General features: G+C 43.9%; 1 protein-coding gene across 6 annotated transcripts in view; it reads right to left on the minus strand.

The window, feature by feature from the left end:
- LOC109897631 (RNA binding protein fox-1 homolog 3) overlaps nt 1–24,690 on the minus strand; it is a 409,231-nt gene that overhangs the window by 109,791 nt on the left and 274,750 nt on the right. Inside the window, exon 1 of one of the 6 annotated variants that reach the window (XM_031827806.1) lies at nt 19,137–19,518. The exons of the other annotated variants lie outside the window; for them this stretch is intronic. Within the exon in view, the coding sequence (XP_031683666.1) occupies nt 19,137–19,154 (18 nt within the window). The 5' untranslated portion in view covers nt 19,155–19,518. Of the gene's footprint in view, nt 1–19,136; nt 19,519–24,690 lie in introns of those variants that run through there. 6 annotated transcript variants of the gene reach the window in all.

Here is a 24,690-nt window from a genome sequence, read left to right on the forward strand (position 1 = left end):
CGACAGCAGAGAGAGAAACTCCAGATGAGTTTCCATCTCTGCTGTGCCACCGACTCTCCCTCCCTCAGGGGTCAGGTGTTCAAACCATGGCCACCACGTCTTCCTCAGAGGATCACAGAGAGACGGCTGATACATCAACACTGCCTCCCCTCCACTCCGCCTCAGATGCACATATCATAACAGAGTAAATGAAACCGGAGGTGTGATTGTGTGTGGTGTAAATACAGAGTGCCTGCCAGGCTGCCAGCCTCTGTCTGGCCGAGGGTGCCCAGAGCTCCTGCTGTTGTTCCTGGAGAGGCACCCACGCTGCACGCACGCACGCACACACACACACACACACACACACACACACACACACACACACACACACACACACACACACACACACACACACACACACACACACACACACACACACACACACACACACACACACACACACACACACACACACACACACACTGCCACCTTTTAAATTCTCTCCACTTCACTGCCATCAAAACATAGCTTTGGGAACATATGCACAGACTCAGATTTACTGTGGACTTTGGTGGAACCGCAGGTGGAGAAAGGCAATAGATTTCAGAGGTTCCGTTCAAAAGAAAGTGAGTGTAATATCTCTGTGTAAAAGTCTATGTCATGAATGTAACATCATGCCTCTTTTCCACTAAACCCAAATGCTGAGGTATATCTGTTCAATATTTCACAAACGTTCTGCCTCCGTGCCAAACTGTTGAGGGCACGATGCAGAGGATATTCCAACAGAGAATTTCATAATGTCAAACTCAGAGAAAATTATAAAAATAGAAGAATTAACGCTCCAAATAGGTAAATGTGAGCACAATACCACCTGAGACAGGGAATCATCTGTGTCCACTGTGATCAGTCTTGGTCATGTTTCCATATTGCTCGTGCAGAGTGACTCTTGTTTCTGCTTTTTCCCCCGTGGTAATGCTATCAGTCACCTGCTGTAGCAGGACTGATAGAGAGTTGTCTGTTGCCATTCTCATTACAGCAGGGGAGAATGCGGCGGCAGAGACAGTGCCGAGCCCACCAACTGGAGTAACCTTTCATTGAGACGGAGGGAGGGAGGCATCCACACAGAGACAACACCTCCGTCTACTTGACATAACCCTATTACCACTCCCTTAATTCTTCTGCCTTGACACCTTGGAGCGAAAGAAACGGTTAAAAGAATGAGTGAACAAAAGCTGCAATGCGTGGGGAGGGATGGAGGGATGGATGGAGGGAGGGAGGGAGGGATGGAGAAAGGGAAATGAGAGGGGGAGACAATGGGGAGGTAGGCAGTGGAGGAGAGACAGAGAGAGACAGAGTCCATGGAGCAGTGCATTCTGGGTACAAACATTATATTATCCCTCCAGCAGCACACATCAATTATATGGAGGTGGCCTTCTCTGATTTCTCCTCCACCTAGCGGATTATTCCCCTGCTCTGCCCGGCGACACACACACTGACTCCCTCTAAAAGATGCTTTACTTGCTACTGTTTTCAACTAAAGGGATTTGGTTCTGTATATGACACTGGTTATATGACAGTATATGTCAGCTTTACACAAATCTCATAGTTGAAGGGATATTTGACCAAAACACAGTTGATATTTCAACCTTTAATGTTTGTTTTAGTCCCGCTGTAAGGGGGTTTCCTTTTATTCCAATAATATTCATGTACTGTAAGATATATCAATGTTTCCTTTTCCTTTTCATCTTTTCAAACACTTCCAAACAACCTTTCCAATTTTACAGGCCATCTGTTTGTATACACCAGGATCAAAGTCAAAGCCCTGCACAAAATTCTGTTTCACAAAATAACTACATGACCCACAAAATAACTCACTCTGGAATAAGAACCTCTAAAAACATCAGATATTCTGTCAAATATGAGATCAAAATCAAGATAGAGTGCTATCTGATAAAAAAGGGTTGTTTGAGTAGTTTAATTTGGTGAAGGAATTTGCTAGACCCATCTACTGTGCTTCCAGGCAGCCTGCCTCAGCTTGGTGTGGAGACCCCGTGCAGCGACCCTTGTCACCTCGGCTGATCTCTCTCTCCCGCCTCTGATCTGGCTTGCAGCAGTGGCAGCCAGCGGCGGGTGCTGGTTCACCGCGTGACTGCAGTAGCTGTCTGTGTAGCGAGATTAAAGGGTCCGTATCGATCCGCACTGCGCTCATGCATTTTGTATGAGGGAGACATTGTCAAAGAGGCATCTCGGATTAAAAAGAGGGTAGAGGGAGAGTTCCAGAAAATATGCTGAACTCTGTGAAAAATCCCCTAATGTTGAAGTGTTATGTATGTAAACTCCCTTTAATATAGTAAATTGCCATGAACTCTCATCGACCGGAGATATTAGTCGTTTTTCAATGCTTTTCTTTTTCATTTGCTGCTTGTAATGTTTGCATTTATGGTTGAAAATGAGAGAGAAAAAAAGGAGTCAAAAAAAAGAGAATAGGAAGTGGCAGCTAGAGACAGTCTAATGGCGGCACTGAGTCTGTTGGAGAATGCTCAAGTAGAGTGTGAATTATTTACCATGTGTGGCTAGTGTGCGCATAATAAAGTCATCCCACCCAGCAATGCCAGTCAAGAGTGTCCAGGAGTATACAAGGAGTATACAGTACTACTATTCTCTTCTACAAATCCTTAATTGCAATCATGCAAAGATTTGCCTTTTAACATCCTTGTGTTGGGGCCTTTGTTAACAGGTTTTCAAATCACAGGCTGTTCTTTTCCAAAGGTCTATACCTTTAGACATAAACAATTATGTAGGTGAATTAACCTGAAATGCCCAAAATTAAAACAACAAAATTGGCTTGCAAATATGGGCCTTTCATATTTGTTGATCTGTACATCCCAGGAATAACTAATCTTGCTTTGATGATTTATTTTAGAAACATACATAACATCGAGTTTTTACAGTCAGCAGTTCCCTAATGCTGCTGATTATTCCGCTTACATATTTTATGCTGTACGTATATATTAAGCATGGCCATGTTTTGGCAAAATGCCTACGTTAAAGCCTTTATATTTGCCATAATCCTGGACTCTTGATCCCCTCCCAGCACATGTCAATCTCACCTGAACCTCTGTGAAAACAAGACAGAGTAATCAATGCATGATATTCACATTGTGGGAGAGAGGGAGGGAGAAGAGACACTACCAGTGACCAACTAGGATGATTCAAACACACTGATCTCTGGGTGTCAAACAGGGCCTTCTGTGCTCAGTGGCAGCTGATCTGAAACTGAGCCACTGATATGCTTCTCTTTACTAGCATGTTGTAAGGACGTATCCAGTCATGCCGTAACTATGGTAAACACAGACACCTGCACGGAAACGCGCCAGTGCACGCACGGACACAGGCACACACACAGGTGCACACACACACGCAAACGCACCTGTGCACGCACGGACACAGGCACGCACACAGGCGCACACACACACGCAAACGCACCTGTGCACGCACGGACACAGGCACGCACACAGGCGCACACACACACACGCAAACGCGCCTGTGCACGCACGGACACAGGCACGCACACAGGCGCACACACGCAAACACACCTGTGCACGCACACACACACACACACGCACATACACACACACAGTCTGATATAATGTCCTGGGGAAGCATTAGCACATATATCAAGGTAAAGTTACACATGAAAAGATAGAGAAGAGGAGATAAAGTGCCTTTTACAGCATCAACAATCAAAGCATTTAGTAGATTGGACACAAGCACGTTCTGGGAGCTGGATCTGACTAATCTACAAATGGCTTCTTGTTATTAAACTGCTAATTCAGAGGATTAAAGGATCCATGAGAACACAATCCTCTTTACTGGATGTTCCTTGGATGCTGAAGGTGGCTTAAATATTCATTAGGCACACACACACACACACACACACACACACACACACACACACACACACACACACACACACACACACACGCACACACGCACACACACACACACACACACACACACACGCACACACACACACACACACACACGTGCACCCATATGCGCACATACTCCTACTTGCATGCTTGTACAGACACAGACATACACAGATATATACACAGACACAAACATGGATGTTCACATGCTGTATCTTTCTCAAATACACATACGAACACACCTGTATTCATATACAGTACAGCAGACCCCCCCCCTCCTCCTCCCCCCCCCCCCCCCCCCCCCCCCCCCCCCCCCCACACACACACACACACACACACACACACACACACACACACACACACACACACACCTGTCTTCATATACAGACCCCCCCCACCCCCCCACACACACACACCTGTTTTCATATACAGTACAGCAGACCCCCCCTCCCCACACACACACACACACCTGTCTTCATATACAGTAGAGCAGACCCCCCCCCCCCCACACACACACACACACCTGTTTTCATATACAGTAGAGCAGACCCCCCCACACCTGTTTCCATATACAGTACAGCAGACAACACTATCTAACTGATTAATCCCTTTCATTCTTTTTTGGGTGGTTCACACCGTCATTCCTCCTCTTTCTGGGTCCCAAAACATAATTTGAAGACTGAGTCTCTGTGTCATGAATCACCGTGAGGAAGAGCTCTTAGGTAATGGCATTCAACAGAAAAGATACTCTGTGCATGACAGCAACCATTTTTCCAGATAAGCAGACAAACTACACCTCTTCTACAGTAAATTGCAAATAAGAACAGTATATCAATGATAACTTGACAATTCATCATGTGTTAATGGAGATTTTCTCTTACTGATTCTAAACTGGTACAATAACATACAACTTATGCATACAGTCTCCTCAGCGTCAGGAATTGTTTTAAGTAAGCTATTTCAGGCCTTTCGAGTTTTATTGTTATAAAATCAAGGTACATTTCAACAGGGGTGCAACTTCCACTGGGGACGTGGAGGACATGTCCCCCCACATTCTGAAATTACATTTTTGTCCCCCCCAGTTTTATCATTGGAATGTGATACAAAACGAGGAAACGGTGTGCTTTAGGACCATGCGGACGCTTCCGAGCGGTCGGGTAGGGTGTTTGGAGTGTTTATCCGACAAAAAAATAAATGACCAAAAAAAAAAGGTTATGTCCCCAACACTGCTAAACCCAAAGTTGCGCCCCTGCATTTCCATATCTAAGTTATCTATAAAATGTTATGAACGGCACCTTTGAATGTACATTTCCCTGTTGGGTTCCGGTGGTCTAAGACAGGCTGTAAATGTACACAGAGCATCAGTGTAAAAGTCAAAGACTCAAAGCTGCAGCAGAAGCCAATGGAAAGGTAATGTAGTATTATGAAGAACTACTCTCTGAGGATCACATTACCTGACTTTTACACTGAAATGACCTTTTTAGATCAGTATGAATGTGCTGTCTGTGTCATTTTAACTGAGGTCCTCAGCAGGTTTCCTGGTGGAGAAAAACAGACTGAAACCAGAATAGGTCCCCTGTGTTTTAATCAATGGGAGATACCACAGACACAGTACTATTACAATACTGAACACATACTGTAACACGCCATCACTATAACTGCTTTATTTAAAAATGTGTTTATTATTAAAACTTCCCTAACAATACTTCCAAATACAGTCGATAACACTAATACAACTACTGACACTAATACTATTGCTACTAATGACAATAACAAAAATAGAAACCTATCTGAACTGTGACAAGTGTTTCAGGATTACAATTTGACTCCTAATGGGTTCTCCTGTAACGCTTTAATTCACTACCTATGCGATATCAATTCCATTATAATCTCATTAAACTACTGCACACTGAGGTGATTTCAAATGAATGTGAAACAGCCAACCGCACACTCCTTCCTAATTGAGCAATAATTTGAACTCATTATTATTGTCCATTATTAAATTAATGAACTTAATGGACTTATTTTCCAAATTGCAAAGACCCCTGGCAACATGTTTTTGATTCCATTAGCAGACATACTGGAGGAAATGAGACACACAGAGGTGTATGTGCAATTAGCCTACCGCTGTGTGCTAATCTTATACTGACTCCATGATGACCACTCTCACCATGCAAGACATGATGTTAAATCTCCATATTATAAAATAATAAAACACTCCTGTCACAAGGTGTATCATATGTAGCCTACGTCACATTCACGTGACAGTTTTTGAGTAACATTTCATACGAGTGGTTAGGTGAAATTTGACATTTTCTTATAGAAAATGTGAGATTCATCGATAGCCACTTGACAAATTTGCAGAAAAGAAGAAAGTGGACTATCTGCATAAATGCTAGAGGGCAATCGATACCTCACCAACCATAAATGACGCATGTCGATATGGATATTGAATTCTGTATTTAATTAAAACCATACTCCTGCGCTCACTGTCAGAATGCCACAGCTCCACTGTGGATAGTGTTAGACGAGAAGAGGGTTGTACAGTGATTTGTGTTCATCACAGCATGACAAAAAGACCAAGAGAACAGGCCAGTGTGTCAGCACCACATCAATCAGTAATCACATTTCTGTTCTGTTCTCTCCCCCTCTACACTGAAGGACCAAGGCACCACACAGACTCCTCAAAAACACACATCGTCCTGTCTTATCACATAAACAATTTAACACTATTATTAGATTTAAAGCCTCCCCAAACCTAAGTGTTTGTTTCTCAACAGGAAGTCATCTAAGGGAAGGGCAGACAAAGAGTTATTACGAGTTATTATAACATCAACAAAAGATCATCATTGTCAAATTATGCTTTGCAATGCAACTCAAATGAATGTAATTATTTGTAAACGTACTGTAATCATATTGTATAAAGAAGTCATTTAAGGTGAACTGCTTTGCTTTTTGTGCATGTCCTTTAAATCCACAAAGTCTGAGGTTGACATTTGCAACAAACAGCCCAAAGGCTGTTTGCTGCAACAGAATTAAGAATGGGGCCGTGGCGTTGTAATTTGTTGAAGAAGATAGAATATGCAATTATATTGTAGGAAGTGTCTTAACTTTGTTTACTGTAAACATCCAACATTGACAGTGTCTTTACATCGTAGTAATAAAAACACAGCTGCATAATTTAAAACAACAGAGACCAAATGCTCCTCTGAGGTACAGAATAAGCGCTACATGATATCCTATGAATATCAATGGGGTATAAAAAATTCTGCTCCCCTGAGAGACCAATAGTAAACCTCTAGTTATAACTCATTTTGATTTCAAATCATGTCAATGCCTCAGTTTTTCACTCTGCATTTTGCTGCAGCCCAATGCAATAGCAGCACGCAATGTCAGAACTACAGTAAACGAACGGGCTTTTAAACCAAGTTAGTGCATTCTGTACACAACTAAAGCCATTAAGAATGGGGTCTGAATGAGAGAGACAGAAAGAGTGGACCTCGTGCGACCCAGGGGCCAAGGTAACTACACTTCCACTACAGTATTCACTGCTCATTTGGAAGTCTTTGTCAACAAAATCTATTTTTCGAGCAAGTCTCTAGTCTCACTGGGTACGGGTCGTAAAATATTTAACCAGTATAGAGATCTGGCAAGTCATTGGTTTAAAAACAACACACTGCTTTCAGACTAGGCTTCTCTCTATCTCTTCAGAGAGAGCCAGTGGTGATTTGTCTGCCCAGTAAAAGAAATTTCAAAATTCCAAAGATTTGGCAAAACCGTTAAAGTGATTTGTTGGCATTGCCAGTTGAACCATGAAGTACAATGAAAAATGACAAGCCCACTTTAGACTGGCTACCGTCACATTATTCCCAAACATGACAAGCCCACTTTAGACTGGCTACCGTCACATTATTCCCAAACATGTTTGCACTTACATATTTTGGAGCAAAACAATTGCTGTGTCAACAGCATCAGATTATACAGCATTTCAATGAGAATTATTTATCAGCTGAACCTCAGTCATATTTATGGGCTCCTCTGCACAGATGAAGAGATCCACCTCCACACTGCTGAATATTTCTCTTTCTAGTCTACTTTAACGGGGGCTTTGGCCAGCACACATTAAGGCTGTTGGGCATATGAAAAGACACTGGCCACTGGTGCAGGCTACTGGGTCACTTCATGGGCAGAATGGACATATGATATCACAATCGTATCACACATGTAATTACATGTGACTAATGTGATTTACAAAACACATAAAGACAAACACACATGTTGTGCGCACGTGATTTGAATTTGATTTGTGTTTGTTTGTCTTTATGTGTTCTGTAGACACACACACACACACCCACACACCCACACCCACACACACACACACACACACACACACACACACACACACACACACACACACACACACACCCACACACACACCCACACACACACACACACACACACACACACACACACACACACCCACACACACACACACACACACACACACACACCCACACACACACACACACACACACACACACACACACACACACACACACACACACACACACACACACACACACACACACACACACACACACACACACACACACACACACACACACACACACAGTATAGAGTCCAATAATGACATGGGGTGAAATGAAGGTACCTGTCCTCATCATCCAAGGCCTGTGTGTGCCTGACCTGAAGAGAGGAGGGGTAGGGGAGGTAAGGGGAGGCAGACCTGGGGCATGGCCAGAGGAGGCAGGCTGAGAGAGTAAAGAGCCATCCGCGGAGACTTATAAAGTCCCAACTACAATTTACAGGGAATGCTGAAATAGTAGTGGCCACTGGCGGGTCATGCTGTCGAAGGCACTCTTTTATTTGCTTCATTCCCTTTGACACCGCCTCTCGATTAGGGTCATAAATCCCTTGAAATCGGTCAATAACCTATAACACTAATGCCACTCTCCTGACATTCATTTTACTGCCTGGGTGCCACAATGTTTCTTAACTCATTGCACGTGACAGAGGATTTTATACTGGCCTCGATTGATTGAGAAGAGTATATAATAAGCTTTATAGAGTGTGTTTGTGCTTCTATAAAATAACATGAATATGGAGTGGGTCAAGACAGTAGAATATTCTGTTCACTAGCTTGTTTTATTGGATGTTCTCTAAGTTAGCAGGATATCACAGAGGTAAGATAACACCCAAGCAACTGGCAACTTTGACTTACAGCATAATATTTTGTTTGAATTTTATGAGTACATAACCTGATAATTATATTTGAATAAGTGTATATCCAGGCTGTATCACAACCGGCCGTGATTGGGAGTCCCATTAGGGCGATGCACAACTGGCCCAGCGTCGTCCAGGTTTGGCCGGTGTAGGCCGTCATTGTAAATAAGAGTTAGTTCTTAACTGATTTGCCTAGTTAAATAAAGGTTAAATGAAATAAAAATAAAAATAAAATATGAAAGAGTGGAAACCACCCAAATACGATTTATTTTTTCGGTCCGAGAGAAGGGGGAGAAGTGAAGTCAATTCCTTATCATGCGTGGCAAGTTGCCAGTAAATATGTTTTTTCCATTCTCACTGGGGCTTCTCCTCCAATTGTTTTTGTGTGTGGGAACTGACACTTCAGGGCATATCCATGCCACAGACGTGTTACTGATGTGCATGCCTTCTGTTCCAACACTGATGACAGGATGAAGAATCGCCATATGAGACATACTCATGGAATTATCCACAGTGCAACAGGGCAAAACAAGAGGAATTTATGAGGCACATGTTCTACGCGAACAAATTGTGTGGATAAAATATACACTCTGAACACAAACGGAAAGGGATTTCAAAATAAGCTTTATAGTGTACCCGTGCGTTCGCAAGTGCCGGGAATGAGTTATTTCATGATCAGACAGACTGTGATAAAGGGTTCAGACTGATCAGACAGACTGAGGTAAAGGGGTTAGACTGATCAGACAGACTGAGGTAAAGGGGTTAGACTGATCAGACAGACTGAGGTAAAGGGGTTAGACTGATCAGACAGACTGTGGTAAAGGGTGCAGACTCTGATCAGACAGACTGAGGTAAAGGGTTTAGACTGATCAGACAGACTGAGGTAAAGGGTACAGACTCTGATCAGACAGACTGAGGTAAAGGGTTTAGACTGATCAGACAGACTGTGGTAAAGGGTGCAGACTCTGATCAGACAGACTGAGGTAAAGGGTTTAGACTGATCAGACAGACTGAGGTAAAGGGTGCAGACTCTGATCAGACAGACTGAGGTAAAGGGTTTAGACTGATCAGACAGACTGAGGTAAAGGGTTCAGACTGATCAGACAGACTGTGGTAAAGGGTTCAGACTCTGATCAGACAGACTGAGGTAAAGGGTTCAGACTCTGATCAGACAGACTGAGGTAAAGGGTTTAGACTGATCAGACAGACTGAGGTAAAGGGTGCAGACTGATCAGACAGACTGCGGTAAAGGGGTTAGACTGATCAGACAGACTGCGGTAAAGGGTTTAGACCGATCAGACAGACTGTGGTAAAGGGGTTAGACTGATCAGACAGACTGCGGTAAAGGGGTCAGACTGATCAGACAGACTGCGGTAAAGGGGTTAGACTGGTCAGACAGACTGAGGTAAAGGGTTCAGACTCTGACTGTGTCTCGTTTTAAATGACTGAATTCTCTAAATTTGCCTGGAAATAAATCCTGTCTCACTCTTAAGTCTAGCTGACACACACTATGAGCCCAAAGCTTATGAGTTATCTTTCCAATCAGTGTTCAATCATCCATGATGTCTTATCTTATTGATCAGCCTTAAGTATATTGTGTAAGACATCATAAAAGAGGGCAAAATGGTTGAACCTTTGTTCCAGTTTCTCTGTAGATCATCTTTTTTTGTTAAGTTGGTGCCATAAGCCTCCTTCAATATTTCATTTTCCTAGTCCTTGAGCACAGTGTGGGGTGAGCCGGGGCTGCAGGTGAAATGGGGGCTGGGCTTTGGCGCTGTGTATTCTTCTCCTGAATACGCTGAGAGGTACAATCTAACACATTCATGTTCATTCACTGACACACGGCCAGGAAAGTAATGTACAGTATATCTTATCTGATGTAATATTACCATGCTAATGTCTTTTCTAGCGTCTAACATACAGTTGAAATCGGTAGTTTACATACACTTTGGTTGGAGTCATTAAAACTTGTTTTTCAACCACTCCACACATTTCTTGTTAACAAACTACAGTTTTGGCAAGTCGGTTAGGACATCTACTTTGTGCATGACACAAATCATTTTTCCAACAATTGTTTACAGACAGATTATTTCACTTATAATTCACTGTATCACAATTCCAGTGGGTCAGAAGTGTACATACACTAAGTTGACTGTGCCTTTAAACAGCTTGGAAAATTCCAGAATATTATGTCAGGGCTTTACAAGCTTCTGATAGGCTAATTGACTACATTTGAGTCAATTGGAGGTGTACCTGTGGATGTATTTCAAGGCCTACTTTCAAACTCAGTGCCTCTTTGCTTGAAAATCAAAAGAAATCAGCCAAGACCTCAGAAAATAAATTGTAGACCTCCACAAGTCTGGTTCATCCTTAGGAGAAATGTCCAAATGCCTGAAGGTACCATGTTCATCTGTACAAACAATAGTACGCAAGTACAGTGCCTTGCGAAAGTATTCGGCCCCCTTGAACTTTGCGACCTTTTGCCACATTTCAGGCTTCAAACATAAAGATATAAAACTGTATTCTTTTGTGAAGAATCAACAACAAGTGGGACACAATCATGAAGTGGAGCGACATTTATTGGATATTTCAAACTTTTTTAACAAATCAAAAACTGAAAAATTGGGCGTGCAAAATTATTCAGCCCCTTTACTTTCAGTGCAGCAAACTCTCTCCAGAAGTTCAGTGAGGATCTCTGAATGATCCAATGTTGACCTAAATGACTAATGATGATAAATACAATCCACCTGTGTGTAATCAAGTCTCCGTATAAATGCACCTGCACTGTGATAGTCTCAGAGGTCCGTTAAAAGCGCAGAGAGCATCATGAAGAACAAGGAACACACCAGGCAGGTCCGAGATACTGTTGTGAAGAAGTTTAAAGCCGGATTTGGATACAAAAAGATTTCCCAAGCTTTAAACATCCCAAGGAGCACTGTGCAAGCGATAATATTCAAATGGAAGGAGTATCAGACCACTGCAGATCTACCAAGACCTAGCCGTCCCTCTAAACTTTCAGCTCATACAAGGAGAAGACTAATCAGAGATGCAGCCAAGAGGCCCATGATCACTCTGGATGAACTGCAGAGATCTACAGCTGAGGTGGGAGACTCTGTCCATAGGACAACAATCAGTCATATATTGCACAAATCTGGCCTTTATGGAAGAGTGGCAAGAAGAAAGCCATTTCTTAAAGATATCCATAAAAAGTGTCGTTTAAAGTTTGCCACAAGCCACCTGGGAGACACACCAAACATGTGGAAGAAGGCGCTCTGGTCAGAATTGAACTTTTTGGCAACAATGCAAAACGTTATGTTTGGCGTAAAAGCAACACAGCTCATCACCCTGAACACACCATCCCCACTGTCAAACATGGTGGTGGCAGCATCATGGTTTGGGCCTGCTTTTCATCAGCAGGGACAGGGAAGATGGTTAAAATTGATGGGAAGATGGATGGAGTCAAATATAGGACCATTCTGGAAGAAAACCTGATGGAGTCTGCAAAAGACCTGAGACTGGGATGGAGATTTGTCTTCCAACAAGACAATGATCCAAAACATAAAGCAAAATCTACAATGGAATGGTTCAAAAATAAACATATCCAGGTGTTAGAATGGCCAAGTCAAAGTCCAGACCTGAATCCAATCGAGAATCTGTGGAAAGAACTGAAAACTGCTGTTCACAAATGCTCTCCATCCAACCTCACTGAGCTCGAGCTGTTTTGCAGCAGGAGGAATGGGAAAACATTTTAGTCTCTCGATGTGCAAAACTGATAGAGACATACCCCAAGCCACTTACAGCTGTAATCAAAAGGTGGCGCTACAAAGTATTAACTTAAGGGGGCTGAATAATTTTGCACGCTCAATTTTTCAGTTTTTGATTTGTTAAAAAAGTTTGAAATATCCAATAAATGTCATTCCACTTCATGATTGTGTCCCACTTGTTGTTGATTCTTCACAAAAAAATACAGTTTTATATCTTTATGTTTGAAGCCTGAAATGTGGCAAAAGGTCGCAAAGTTCAAGGGGGCCGAATACTTTCGCAAGGCACTGTATATACACCATGGGACCACGCAGCCGTCATACCGCTCAGGAAGGAGACGTGTTCTGTCTCCTAGAGATGAACGTACTTTGGTGCGAAAAGTGCAAATCAATCTCAGAACAACAGCAAAAGACCTTGTGAAGATGCTGGAGGAAACAGGTACAAAAGTATCTATATCCACAGTAAAATGAGTCCTATATCGACATAACCTCAAAGGTCGCTCAGCAAGGAAGAAGTCACTGCTCCCAAAAAAAGCCAGACTACGGTTTGCAACTGCACATGTGGACAAAGATCGTACTTTTTAGAACTGTTTGGCCATAGTGACCATCGTTATGTTTGGAGGAAAAAGGGGGATGCTTGCAAGCCGAAAAACACCATCCCAACTGTGAAGCACGGGGGTGGCAGCATCATGTTGTGGGGTGCTTTGCTTGCTGGAGGGACTGGTGCACTTCACAAAATAGATGGCATCATGAGGCAGGAAAATTAGGTGGGTATATTGAAGCAACATCTCAAGACATCAGTCAGGAAGTTAAAGCTTGGTCGCAAATGTGTCTTCCAAATGCACAATGACCCCAAGCATACTTCCAAAGTTGTGGAAAAATGGCTTAAGGACAACAAAGTCAAGGTATTGGAGTGGCCAAGCCCTGACCTCAAACCCATAGATAATTTGTGGGCAGAACTGAAAAAGCATGCGCGAGCAAGGAGGCCTACAAACCTGACACCAGCTCTGTCAGGAGGAATGGGCCAAAATTCACCCGACGTATTGTGGGAAGCTTGTGGAAGGCTACCCGAAACATTTGACCAAGTTAAACAATTTAAAGGCAATGCTACCAAATACCAATTGAGTGTATGTAAACTTCTGACCCACTGGGAATGTGATGAAAGAAACAAAAGCTGAAATAAATCCTTCTCTTAACTATTATTCTGACATTTCACATTCTTAAAATAAAGTCGTGCTCCTAACTGACCTAAGACAGAGAATATTTACGAGAATTAAATGTCAGGAATTGTGAAAAAATGAGTTTAAATGTATTTGGCTAAGGTGTATGTAAGCTTACGACTTCAACTGTATGTGCATTAGCCAGTTTCCATTTTACTACCAAACTGGCTCCTCTGCTGTTCGTTGTTCCAGGCAGTTGTTAAAGCTGCAGTTCCTCTCTGTCTTTCTCTATCTCAGCCTCGTGACAAAAAGCCCCTTGAACGATCTGGCCTTTAATCACTAAAACAGATTTTATTTTTCCTCTCTCTGGAATGGCTGGAGCTGAATTGACGTGTAAGCCTCCACAGTGCCGAGGCAAAATGGCCGTCCCAGTAACGGCTCACAAGCCCCTGGACAACCTGAGGCATGGCCATCCAATCCCACATCATTAAGGCTAGAGTCCTTTATTGTGTTGGAAGGCATTAAACGGTGCGCTGGCTCTAGCCCTGAAGTCACACTCCACTAGGAGAAAACAGCAGAAAAATAACAGCACAGCTGGATAATGACTTTTCCCTGGGAGGCTGACCATGTGTATGAAAGTGCTAATGATAGCAGGTACAATAAGCGAGCGCAAGGCTTTTACTGCGTCCAGATATATTTTCCTCAGCTAAACTTGCCAGTGATTTCCCCCATGTAGGTGTCTTTCTGTAGTTTAAGAAGAGCCCCCCACCCCCCTCCTCCCCTCCTCTCCCTCCATCCTCTTCCTTCTCCAGTATCTAATCTCCTTATCAGCTGTACAGCTAATATCAAAGAGGACTGCGGTGTGAAAATCCTGCGAGTAAAACCCACTGTCGGAGTCTAATTACAATTAGCTGGGCTCCAGACCCATTAGGCCTGGGGGGAAGAGTGCAAAGGCGCAGAAAATTAAAGCTACTGATCGCTAATGATCCCACAGACTAAAGGAATGGGTTCAGATTTGGGGATCTCTGAAATATACCCCGTCTCTTCTTCCTGTTTCTAAGTCTAAAGGCTGATCTGCAGGCCTTCTTTCAAATGCTCTGAGGGAAGGTGCAATTACGATGTTTCCACAAAGTTTTGGAGGCTGAAAGTTGTTCAACTGTTGGGTTAACACAGCCATTATAGTATTGATATTAAATAAGACAAAACATATCCTGAAAAAACCATGAGAATGTAGACGATAATAGTTTCTCAGCAAAGCTTTATAGCACACCAAAGTTCACTCCGTTTATGGCATGCCATGACACTAGCCCGTGTCTGCGTGTCATGTGAGTAGTAAAACATGCCTATGAAAGTTAATGAATGGTTATTAACCGCCATTATCCCATGTTACGAGTAACTTCATATTGATTTATGTACCTCACATCTTCACAAGTTCCCTTCAAGTGAAGCACTACTAAAATTCACCTTAAAAAGGAAACACCTCTCGTTTGATGATGTAAGCCCCAAGTTCTTCCTGGCGGCTGTGTTGGAGGACTATCCGGGGCAGGGAGATAGAAGAGTCCAGAGTTATTAGGGCCGTCAGGTAAGTGTGTGGCGACAGCGACAGCGGCCTGGGATGGGGGTGGAGGGAGAGGTGGCTAGCACCAGCTAATGAAAGCGTCTCAGGGAGTACTAAAGAGTCTACGTGACACTACTCCTAATTCGTCTGTCTGAGGACACAGATCAATTAATACATTAACAAACGATCAGAGACACTTCATCTTGCAATATGAAACCAGCAGCCTGGACTTGCTGCCCGGCCTCCCGTCCTGAATGGCTGATCTGCTCTACTTCCATACACTGCAGTCCTCCATGCATCTCAACAGCCTCCACTAGTCAGACAGATAAAGATGTTGTAGATGCACGTTTTGCTACAATTATTGTAACTGTTTTAATCTAATTTCACGACTCTCTGGATAATATGAGTCTTTCAAAACTACTGTAGTTTGTTCAGATTTCTTTTTCAGATTCCTGATAGACTTTTCTTTGCGTTCTGACAAAACATAGTAACACTAACTTCATAATGATGCCATTACAATACTGAATCACAAACATTGGGACAGAGTATTCCCAGAGTTGTTTTATTTTATTTATATCTAATACAACCAATCACCTCTTGGCTCAGTAACGTGATGCCTCACCCCAACACATTAGGCATCGTCTAGCCATGGAACCCCATGTTGTTTCAAACACACAAACAAACCATTCAAATACAGTAGGTCAAACATACTGAAAGATTCAGTGGTGGGGACTGGCACAGCCATTACATTAATTTGATCATCCTGTTGTAGGAGAACTTTCCAGGAAATGCAAAACTTGTATTGTATTTGAGGTCACTTTGACTTGATTTTCCCTAACAAAAGAATGTATCAACCCATTCAAAAATGTCCATGAATTATAATCCACATAATAATTCCCATTTCCTGTTGCTTCAGGATTATTTTCCTGCTGTAGTAAACTGGCTCAAATTAAGATCCTACATCTGTAGCGTGAGTGAGTGTGTTGGTGTGGGTTGGGGAAGTCAACAGTAAACCAACGCTCCACACCAGCCAAGGCAGCCATATATCCACTCTGCTCTCCCCCTATTACCAGGCTCTCTGCTCAGCAGCCAGGACCCTGCCCTGCTCAATTATTCATGGCATTCAGGGGAAGACAGAAACATTCATGTTTTCTCCCCTCCTCGCCTCCTCTTCTAATGCAAAGGAACAAACGAGTGAAGAGAATGGCCACCCATCCATTCCTCCCTCTCCATTTCTCAATCGTCCATCTCTAGGATTATTCCGGTTTGCTCCACCTCTAGTGACAGAGGTGGAGGTGGTGGTTGGGGAGAGGAGGGCAGTAACTAACACTGACCAGACGGTCTGTTGCTGTTTGGAGATTTACTTCTGGGAGGAGGAGGAGATGATGGTGGGTGGTACCCAGGAGTATGCTGCATAACCAGGGCCTGTCTTTGGATCCACATTCATCTATATCAGGGGGCAGCAGGGAAATGTAAGCCAAAGGTAATTGCCCCGGATAAGAACATCTGCTTGGTGAATAAATATTCTAATGAGGGGAGCTCACAGGTTCCCCAGACTGATCCAGTGCTGACAGTCCTCCGGAGGGACGACAGGTAATGCTCAACACCTGCACCTCAAATGGGAGAGACGCTCCCTTCCTCCCTCCCCTGCCACAGTAACTAAATGCTGGGCGACAACAACACACACCACAGCATTGTGTAAATCTTCTCCCAGATTAACTGGGTTAGATAAAGATTCCAGGAGTGCCAGCCAGGCCCCCTCTGTGCCACACTGTCCATGCCCAAGCCGCAACTTCTCCCAGCATGCAGCTGTGTGGCACAGGAAGGGAATGTCTGAGATGTGGCGGTGATAGAGGAGGGGTAGTCTGGCGAGATTGAGCGAGGGAGCCCCGTGGCACACACACACCTTCAAAGAGGCCTGCTCACTCAAAGACATGGAGATGCCTTTCCCAATTAGCATCAAACCCCTGTTAGCACGTAGCACCTCACAGGAACACTTCATTGCTTTGACTGCTGGGTAGGCCTGTGTCGGACAGTTTTACTCTGCCTAAACTGCAGTACTATAGAGGGAGTAGGGGAGCAGCTAGGGCTCCACTTTATGTCATGTTTTTGATATATAACATTCTGTATTATTCATACACTTGGCTGTTGCTTTAATGGAAAATAACAAATAATTCTGAGGCTCAGAATGGACTGAACTGGAGGCTGGTAGAGTCGAGTATCTTCCCCCACAGCCGATTCTCCCCTCACTGAAATCCAAAACTGACAATCGATAGCCACAAGCACGCCCTGCGTTCCCGCTATGCAACAGACGCAACCCAAATTCCACCACAGTTCAATAGCTTTATGATCAGAATGCCAAAAATTGGAGGGAAAGTGTTTTTTTCAAATCCTTAAGTTTACTGTGTCTTGGTACGGATGGTTGTGAAAAATTGTACGTCTGCAAATTAATATGGATTGCAAGGAGCTGCAATCTGCATTACTGTAGACATCTCAACGTAGAAGGGAGGAATAGCAGAGGGTATTGAGTGGGGACGGTTGTGGTGGGGAGGGAATGGAAAACCACACAGCAGACACAACTGATCTGACTAATTACCAATGATCTCATACAAAATTAATTAGCACCTCTGGATACACACTCTTACTGTATGTTTTACACAACTTATTTATGGTCCAAATGTTTTGGAGTGGAATGAAAAGGACTAAGCTATGGGTGATAAAATGGGAAATAAAACCCCTTGAAAATACTTTCGAAGAAGATATCCATAAACAGTGAATCCAAAATGTGGCCCCCGAAAGTGTAGCAGCAACAGTTTGAGGAACTGGTCAAAACAAACAGATATAGCTTCAAATGGTCCATACATGCCGGTTGGTTTAATTGTTAACTATGTCTGCAGAATGTGAACGGAGGCAGAAATATGGTAAGGTGAAAATAACATCCAGTTAAATAAATCTTTGGTGAGGAGGTTGAATAAATCTCAGGTGAAAAGGGAGGTAAGTGGCAGGCTTCTATAGAATATGGTTAAACAACCCAATGCTCTCCCATCAATAAAACAACACATGAAAGTTGAATAACCATCAGCTCTGTTCATGCATTTGGTAAGTGTGACACACACCCCGACCACAACTGAAGAGAAATGGAACAATTGTAGATGTGTGCAAACACAATTTGACCAACTGCGACAAAACTGCACGAATGAAATCACCACCGACTAGGTAGTTTTGCAATGTTCCTAACACATCTATACACACACACGCACGCACACACACACACACACACACACACACACACACACACACACACACACACACACACACACACACACACACACACACACCACACACACACACACACACACACACACACACACACACACACACACACACACACACACACACACACACACACACACACACACACACACACACTCTACCTCCTTCTGCAGGTCGAGGCAACACAATGGTCAACAAAAAGAGAGCAACTCTGTGGTACAGTACTCACCCAAAAATACATCATCATTTCGGATGTGGGACAGGTGAGGGTGCAGGCACGGCGGAGAGTGTGGGGTTGAGCAGCGGGACAAGTCCAGCCAGTTTGAGCGTCAGGAAGAGAAGCGAGTCCGACCGTTTGGAACGAGTGCTTTACTGATCCCTCTTCCACTGGGGCAGCCCTCCCTCTCAACTGTTCAATGGGGCTCGACTAGCTTTCCCCTCTTCTCTTCTTCCTCTGCCCTTCAATTTCCAAAAGCCGCCTTTCTCCTCTTCTTTCAGCCTCACAGAGAAGAAGCAGACAGAGAGAGAGGAAAGCTTGGGAGGTGTTCTAACCTTGTTCTTTTGATACTCTTGCCTCTCCACGCCACTCACTCACTTTCTCTCTCTCTCTCTCTCTCTCTCTCTCTCTCTCTCTCTCACTCTATTTCTCTCTCTCTCTCTCTCTCTCTCTCTCTCTCTCTCTCTCTCTCTCTCTCTCTCTCTCTCTCTCTCTCTCTCTATCCTATTCTCTCTCTCTCCCTCTCTCCCTCTCTCCCTTGCTCTCTCTCGCTCTACTCCCTCTCCCACTCGATTTTCTCTCACTCTTTGGCTTGTGCTGTCTCTTATTGGTGATTGTGGAATCAGTCAGTACAGCGCGGAGGCTCAACTACAGCAGGAGCAGCCTGCGCCTGACAGCTGCCTCCAGCATTCCTCCACTGGAGCCGTGTTCCTCTGCATAGAGGGGTGCTGTGCTGCGCGCCGAACAAATCGGGATCTCACAGACGGTACTGTAAAATTCAGCATCCCAGGGTGGGGGATGGAGGTGGGGGGGGGGGGGGGGGGGGGGGGGGGGTGGCGGGCTGGTAATGGAGAGAGCGGCAGGGTGGGGGCGGGTGGGGGGTTTCTGTTGATGATGATGCTATTGATGGTGGCGGGCTATCTGAGGCGGGAGTGAGAAGATCACTCTCCTCTTTTCACTTTCTGACTGACTGAGACGATGTACTTAAGTTAATGCAGCTTCAGCTGTATGAGGAGCAGAGAGAAAACACTGCAGGGAGCACCAATAAAGACTGAATGTACTGAAAGTATGCCAAGGGGAACTAGGAGCATCAGCTTGTTCTCACTCTTTTCTACTTTTCTGCAAAGGTTGTGTGTGTGTGTGTCTGTGTGTGTGTGTGTGTGTGTGTGTGTGTGTGTGTGTGTGTGTGTGTGTGTGTGTGTGTGTGTGTGTGTGTGTTCAGTGTGTGTGTCTATCTTGTTTCAGCTATAGGATCAACCAGAAATAGAGTGGTCAAAAAAAAACAAGGGGGTTCAGATGGACCAAATTGTAGTTGGTAGTCATATGCAGTAGGTATGGCATATGAAAGAAGTATTTGGTTAGGGGTGAGAACGAAGCTCTGTGCTGTGGGTGTGGGTGCCGAGAGACACGCTTTTGTGTGTTCTCCATCTGGCGGCTGTTAAGGGGAGGGAAGGGAGGGAGGAGGCTCGCCTATCTTTTAGACAGCATTGTAACAATGAGCCTGCCTCAGCAAATTTCTAAACATATCATCAATACACGACTGGGCGCTAACACTTTTAATATTAACCCTGTGGCAACCAGGGCAGACTGCGGAGAGCTGGAGTGTTTCTGCGGCTTCCTCCACTGCTGGATCATCCAATAAAATACGTCCTGGGGGATGAGCTAATTTGTTGTAGGATCCTAAAGAACATTTGCCAGCCATAGAGAAAATTGTGGTAATGAACAGAAGAGATATATTCAGGTTATGTTACCCATCAGTAATTGCCACATAAGGAGGCTGAGTTAAATTTGCAGTTTGCAGCTGGCTCTGAGCGAATTGCGTACACAAGGGGCCTCGTTCATATGGCGTTACTGTCATCTTAAATTTATCAGCAGTTTTTTTTCTTACCCCTTTTGTTTTCTTTTAAAAATGAGGAATTGATCGCTGAAATGTAAAACACCAGACGGTTATTTTAGGAACTCCAAATATTCAGTCAAATATAGCTCATGCATAAGTAATGCATTTCTCACTACTTTGTTCTTTTGTTATTGCTAGATCGCAAGAGAGCCTCTCCAGCACTGTGTACACACACAATCTATTATTGTGGGCATTAACATACAAGTCATCCATATCTTTTTTACATGTCCACCAGACTCAATGGATTTACATTAGCAATCACGGTGGGTAAGCGCCCCCACTCCTCCATCAATCTCTGATGGGAAATAAAAATGAAATGCACTTCTCAGGCAACTCGGATTAAGGATCACGCTTTTATCAAATACTGAAGTCTATTTCAAGTCCTCCTCATAAATAACTGAGGGGAAGGAGAGAGAGAGAGAAGGAGCGAAGAGAGAAAGGGAGGGAGCAAAAGGAGAGACAGAGAGAAAGATGGAGGGAAGGAGGAGGGGGAAAGAGACAGGCAGAGGGGGAGAGAGAGTGCATCACGGACTGAAGCTAAGACGCAGGGCACTTGGGGTTTTAGGGATTAGAAAAAAGGTAGAATGGAGAAAATAAGATGAGAATTTGAAGGCATTTTAGCATCAAATAATCCCTATGTCTCCTTTCCAGGGATCTCCAGCCCTCAATTACCCATGAAAATGGAAACAGAAAGGGAATTGGGAAGAAGATGGAGCGTCTGGGCCGAGACATGTTGTTTTTCTCCTCCTACTCTCCTACTTCTATTCTCTCACCAGCTCCATTTTTCCATCCTATATAGTGTTTACCAGGATGCTAGTGGCTTTCCCGCCCATTTAGATTTCCCACCAACGTCTAGACTCCCCCAGGGGACTCAGATGTCCATTATGGAGCCAAGAGCCTAAAGCTTTCAGAGAGAAAGGAGGAAGTAAAGGACTTAAATGCACTTTATTCAGCCCTAAAATGGCCACGCTCAGCTCAGCTCAGGATCTCCCCCCTTTTATAGGAAAAATCCACCCAATTTACCTTTGGTATTTTTTTCATTAGTCCACTGTTGCTACAGATGATGCAAAAGCACATCACCATGATGATGTGGCAAGTGACACTTTGCTTCTTGAAAATCCAATATCTTGAAAACTTGACTGCTGACATACAAAATAATGTGGGACTGTATCAACAGCGGACAAATGAAAAAATACCAAAAGATTGTTTTTGAGTGGAGTTTTCTTTTAATATTTCATGGTAATCCTAGTGCTTGTTAGCAGGAATATCCCCATATCTGTTGTTGGTCCATGCCCTGTTCTTCTCATCTTTACAGTGAGAGCATTGAGCTACGGTCCCCTGAGCACTCAGCCCAGGCCCCTGCCTTGAGGATGGGGTCTTAAGGGTCTTGGTATATACTAGACATGGTTCTCTCACCCCAGCCCCATTTCTCTATTAGTCTATGGTGGCTAGTCTCAGCCTCTTCAACTAATGGGCATTGTGCTGGTTGACCCAAAGACAGGAAGAAAGGATTCTCCATCCTGTGTCTCGTAGAAGGACGGTCTCTAATGACACTTCACTTTAAAGCGTTTCAAGAACAGCTGGTAAGGATCCACAGATGTACTTTATTCACAGGTAGATATTGATATTTCTATATGAGGAGGATCAGACTCATAACTAAGACTTCTGAACAGGTGGAAACATCCTCAAAGGTTTTAGCGCTGGGGAAATAGGCCACTGCAGAAAGAAGGATTTTAAGGTAATATACTTTAAAAGTCTCCTGATATTCTCTGAAAAACGTCAGTGGGTGCTCTACTTTCCAATTGCAGCAAAGCATATTGTCAATCCCAATATATGAACTAGTCTTTCAAAATGAAATAAAGAAAATACCTAACATCAAACAAACACATACAGTACACATACATTGAGTTCACCAAACACAGCAACACACACAGACTGTACTGTAATAATGTAGTGTTCACGTGGCATCTTGGCAGTGTTCAGCAACAGGGGCTGTGTAATTAGGGGTTGTGTGAGACCGAGGAGGGGCCTGGGCCCCTGTGTGTGATGCTGATATCACTCCGGGGCCAGACCTGGTGTGTCTGTCTGTGTGAGAGGCAGGCACAGTGAGTACCGTACTGTACACTGCCTGCCACACCTTGCTGTCACAGTGTGTACGGCAACACAATACAACACAACACACCTTGTAATGAACAAGTGGTCCACACTGTTCCTCTGTCCTTAGAGCAAAGCACTGCAGTCAAGTCAATGCCACAACAAGCAGCACCGGAACAGACAGCAGGAACGACATGGAGAAAAGCTACACGACAGGGTGGCTATTAACTTCATTACCTACCTGTGTGTGTGTGTGTGTGTGTGTGTGTGTGTGTGTGTGTGTGTGTGTGTGTGTGTGTGTGTGTGTGTGTGTGTGTGTGCGTGCGTGCGTGCGTGCGTGCGTGCGTGCGTGCGTGCGTGCGTGTGTAAAATGGCACCGGAAGAAATTGCAGCAGTTTTACGGGCGCCCAACCAATTGTGCTATTATGTGGGGGTTTTTCACGTTATTTGTAACTTATTTTGGACAAAATGTTTCTGCCACCGTATATTACGGAGAAAAGAGCTTCTGGATATCAGGACAGCGATCACTCACCTCGGATTAGACTAAGATTTTTTTCTTCAATAAGCAGGACGCACAGGACATACTCCGAACACCCGACAAGGCCAACAACCTAGTTATTGGCAAGAAGAAGAGACGCAGGTACAGAGGACACAGAGCGGGGTGCCTCGTAAGGATCCGCAGAAGGCGAGTGGGAAAGCTGCCGTTACCGTCAATATTACTCGCCAACGTGCCATCATTGGACAATAAATTAGACGAGGTACGATCATGAATATCCCACCAACGGGACATCAAAAACTGTAATATCTTATGTTTCACAGAATTATGTTTGAATTACGACATGGATATTCAGCTAACGGGATATACGCTGCAGCGGCAGGATAGAACAGCACACTGTGCATATTTGTAAATGACAGCTGGTGCACGAAATCTAAGGAAGTCTCTAGATTTTGCTTGATGTAGACATCGCTTGATGTAGAGAATCTTATGATAAACTGCAGACCACTCTATTTGCCAAGAGAGTTTTAATCTATATTTTTAGTGGCTGCTTATTCACCACCACAGACGGATGCTGGCACTAAGACCGCACTCAGTCAGGTGTATAAGCAAACAGGAAACAGTTCACCCAGAGTCTCCGGCCATCTTAGTGGCCGGAGACTTTAATGCGGGGAAACTTAAATCAGTTCTACCTCATTTCTATCAATATGTTAAATGTACAACCAGAGGGAAAAAATTATAGATCACCTGTACTCCACACACAGAGACATGTACGAAGCTCTCCCTCGCCCTCCATACGGTAAATCTGACAACAAATTCTATCCTCCTGATTCCTGCTTACAAGCAAAAATGAAATCAGGAAGCACAGGTGACTCGGTCTATAAAAAAAGTGGTCAGATGAAGCAGATGCTAAACTACTGACTGTTTTGCTATGACAGACTGGAACATGTTCCGGGATTCTTCAGATGGCATTGAGGAGTACACCACATCAGTCACTGGCTTTATCAATAAGTGCATCGAGGACGTCATCCCCACAGTGACTGTACGTACATACCCCAACCAGAAGCCATGGATTTCAG

Source organism: Oncorhynchus kisutch, linkage group LG6 (assembly GCF_002021735.2).
Source record: "Oncorhynchus kisutch isolate 150728-3 linkage group LG6, Okis_V2, whole genome shotgun sequence".
Classification (NCBI taxonomy): Eukaryota; Metazoa; Chordata; class Actinopteri; order Salmoniformes; family Salmonidae; genus Oncorhynchus; species Oncorhynchus kisutch.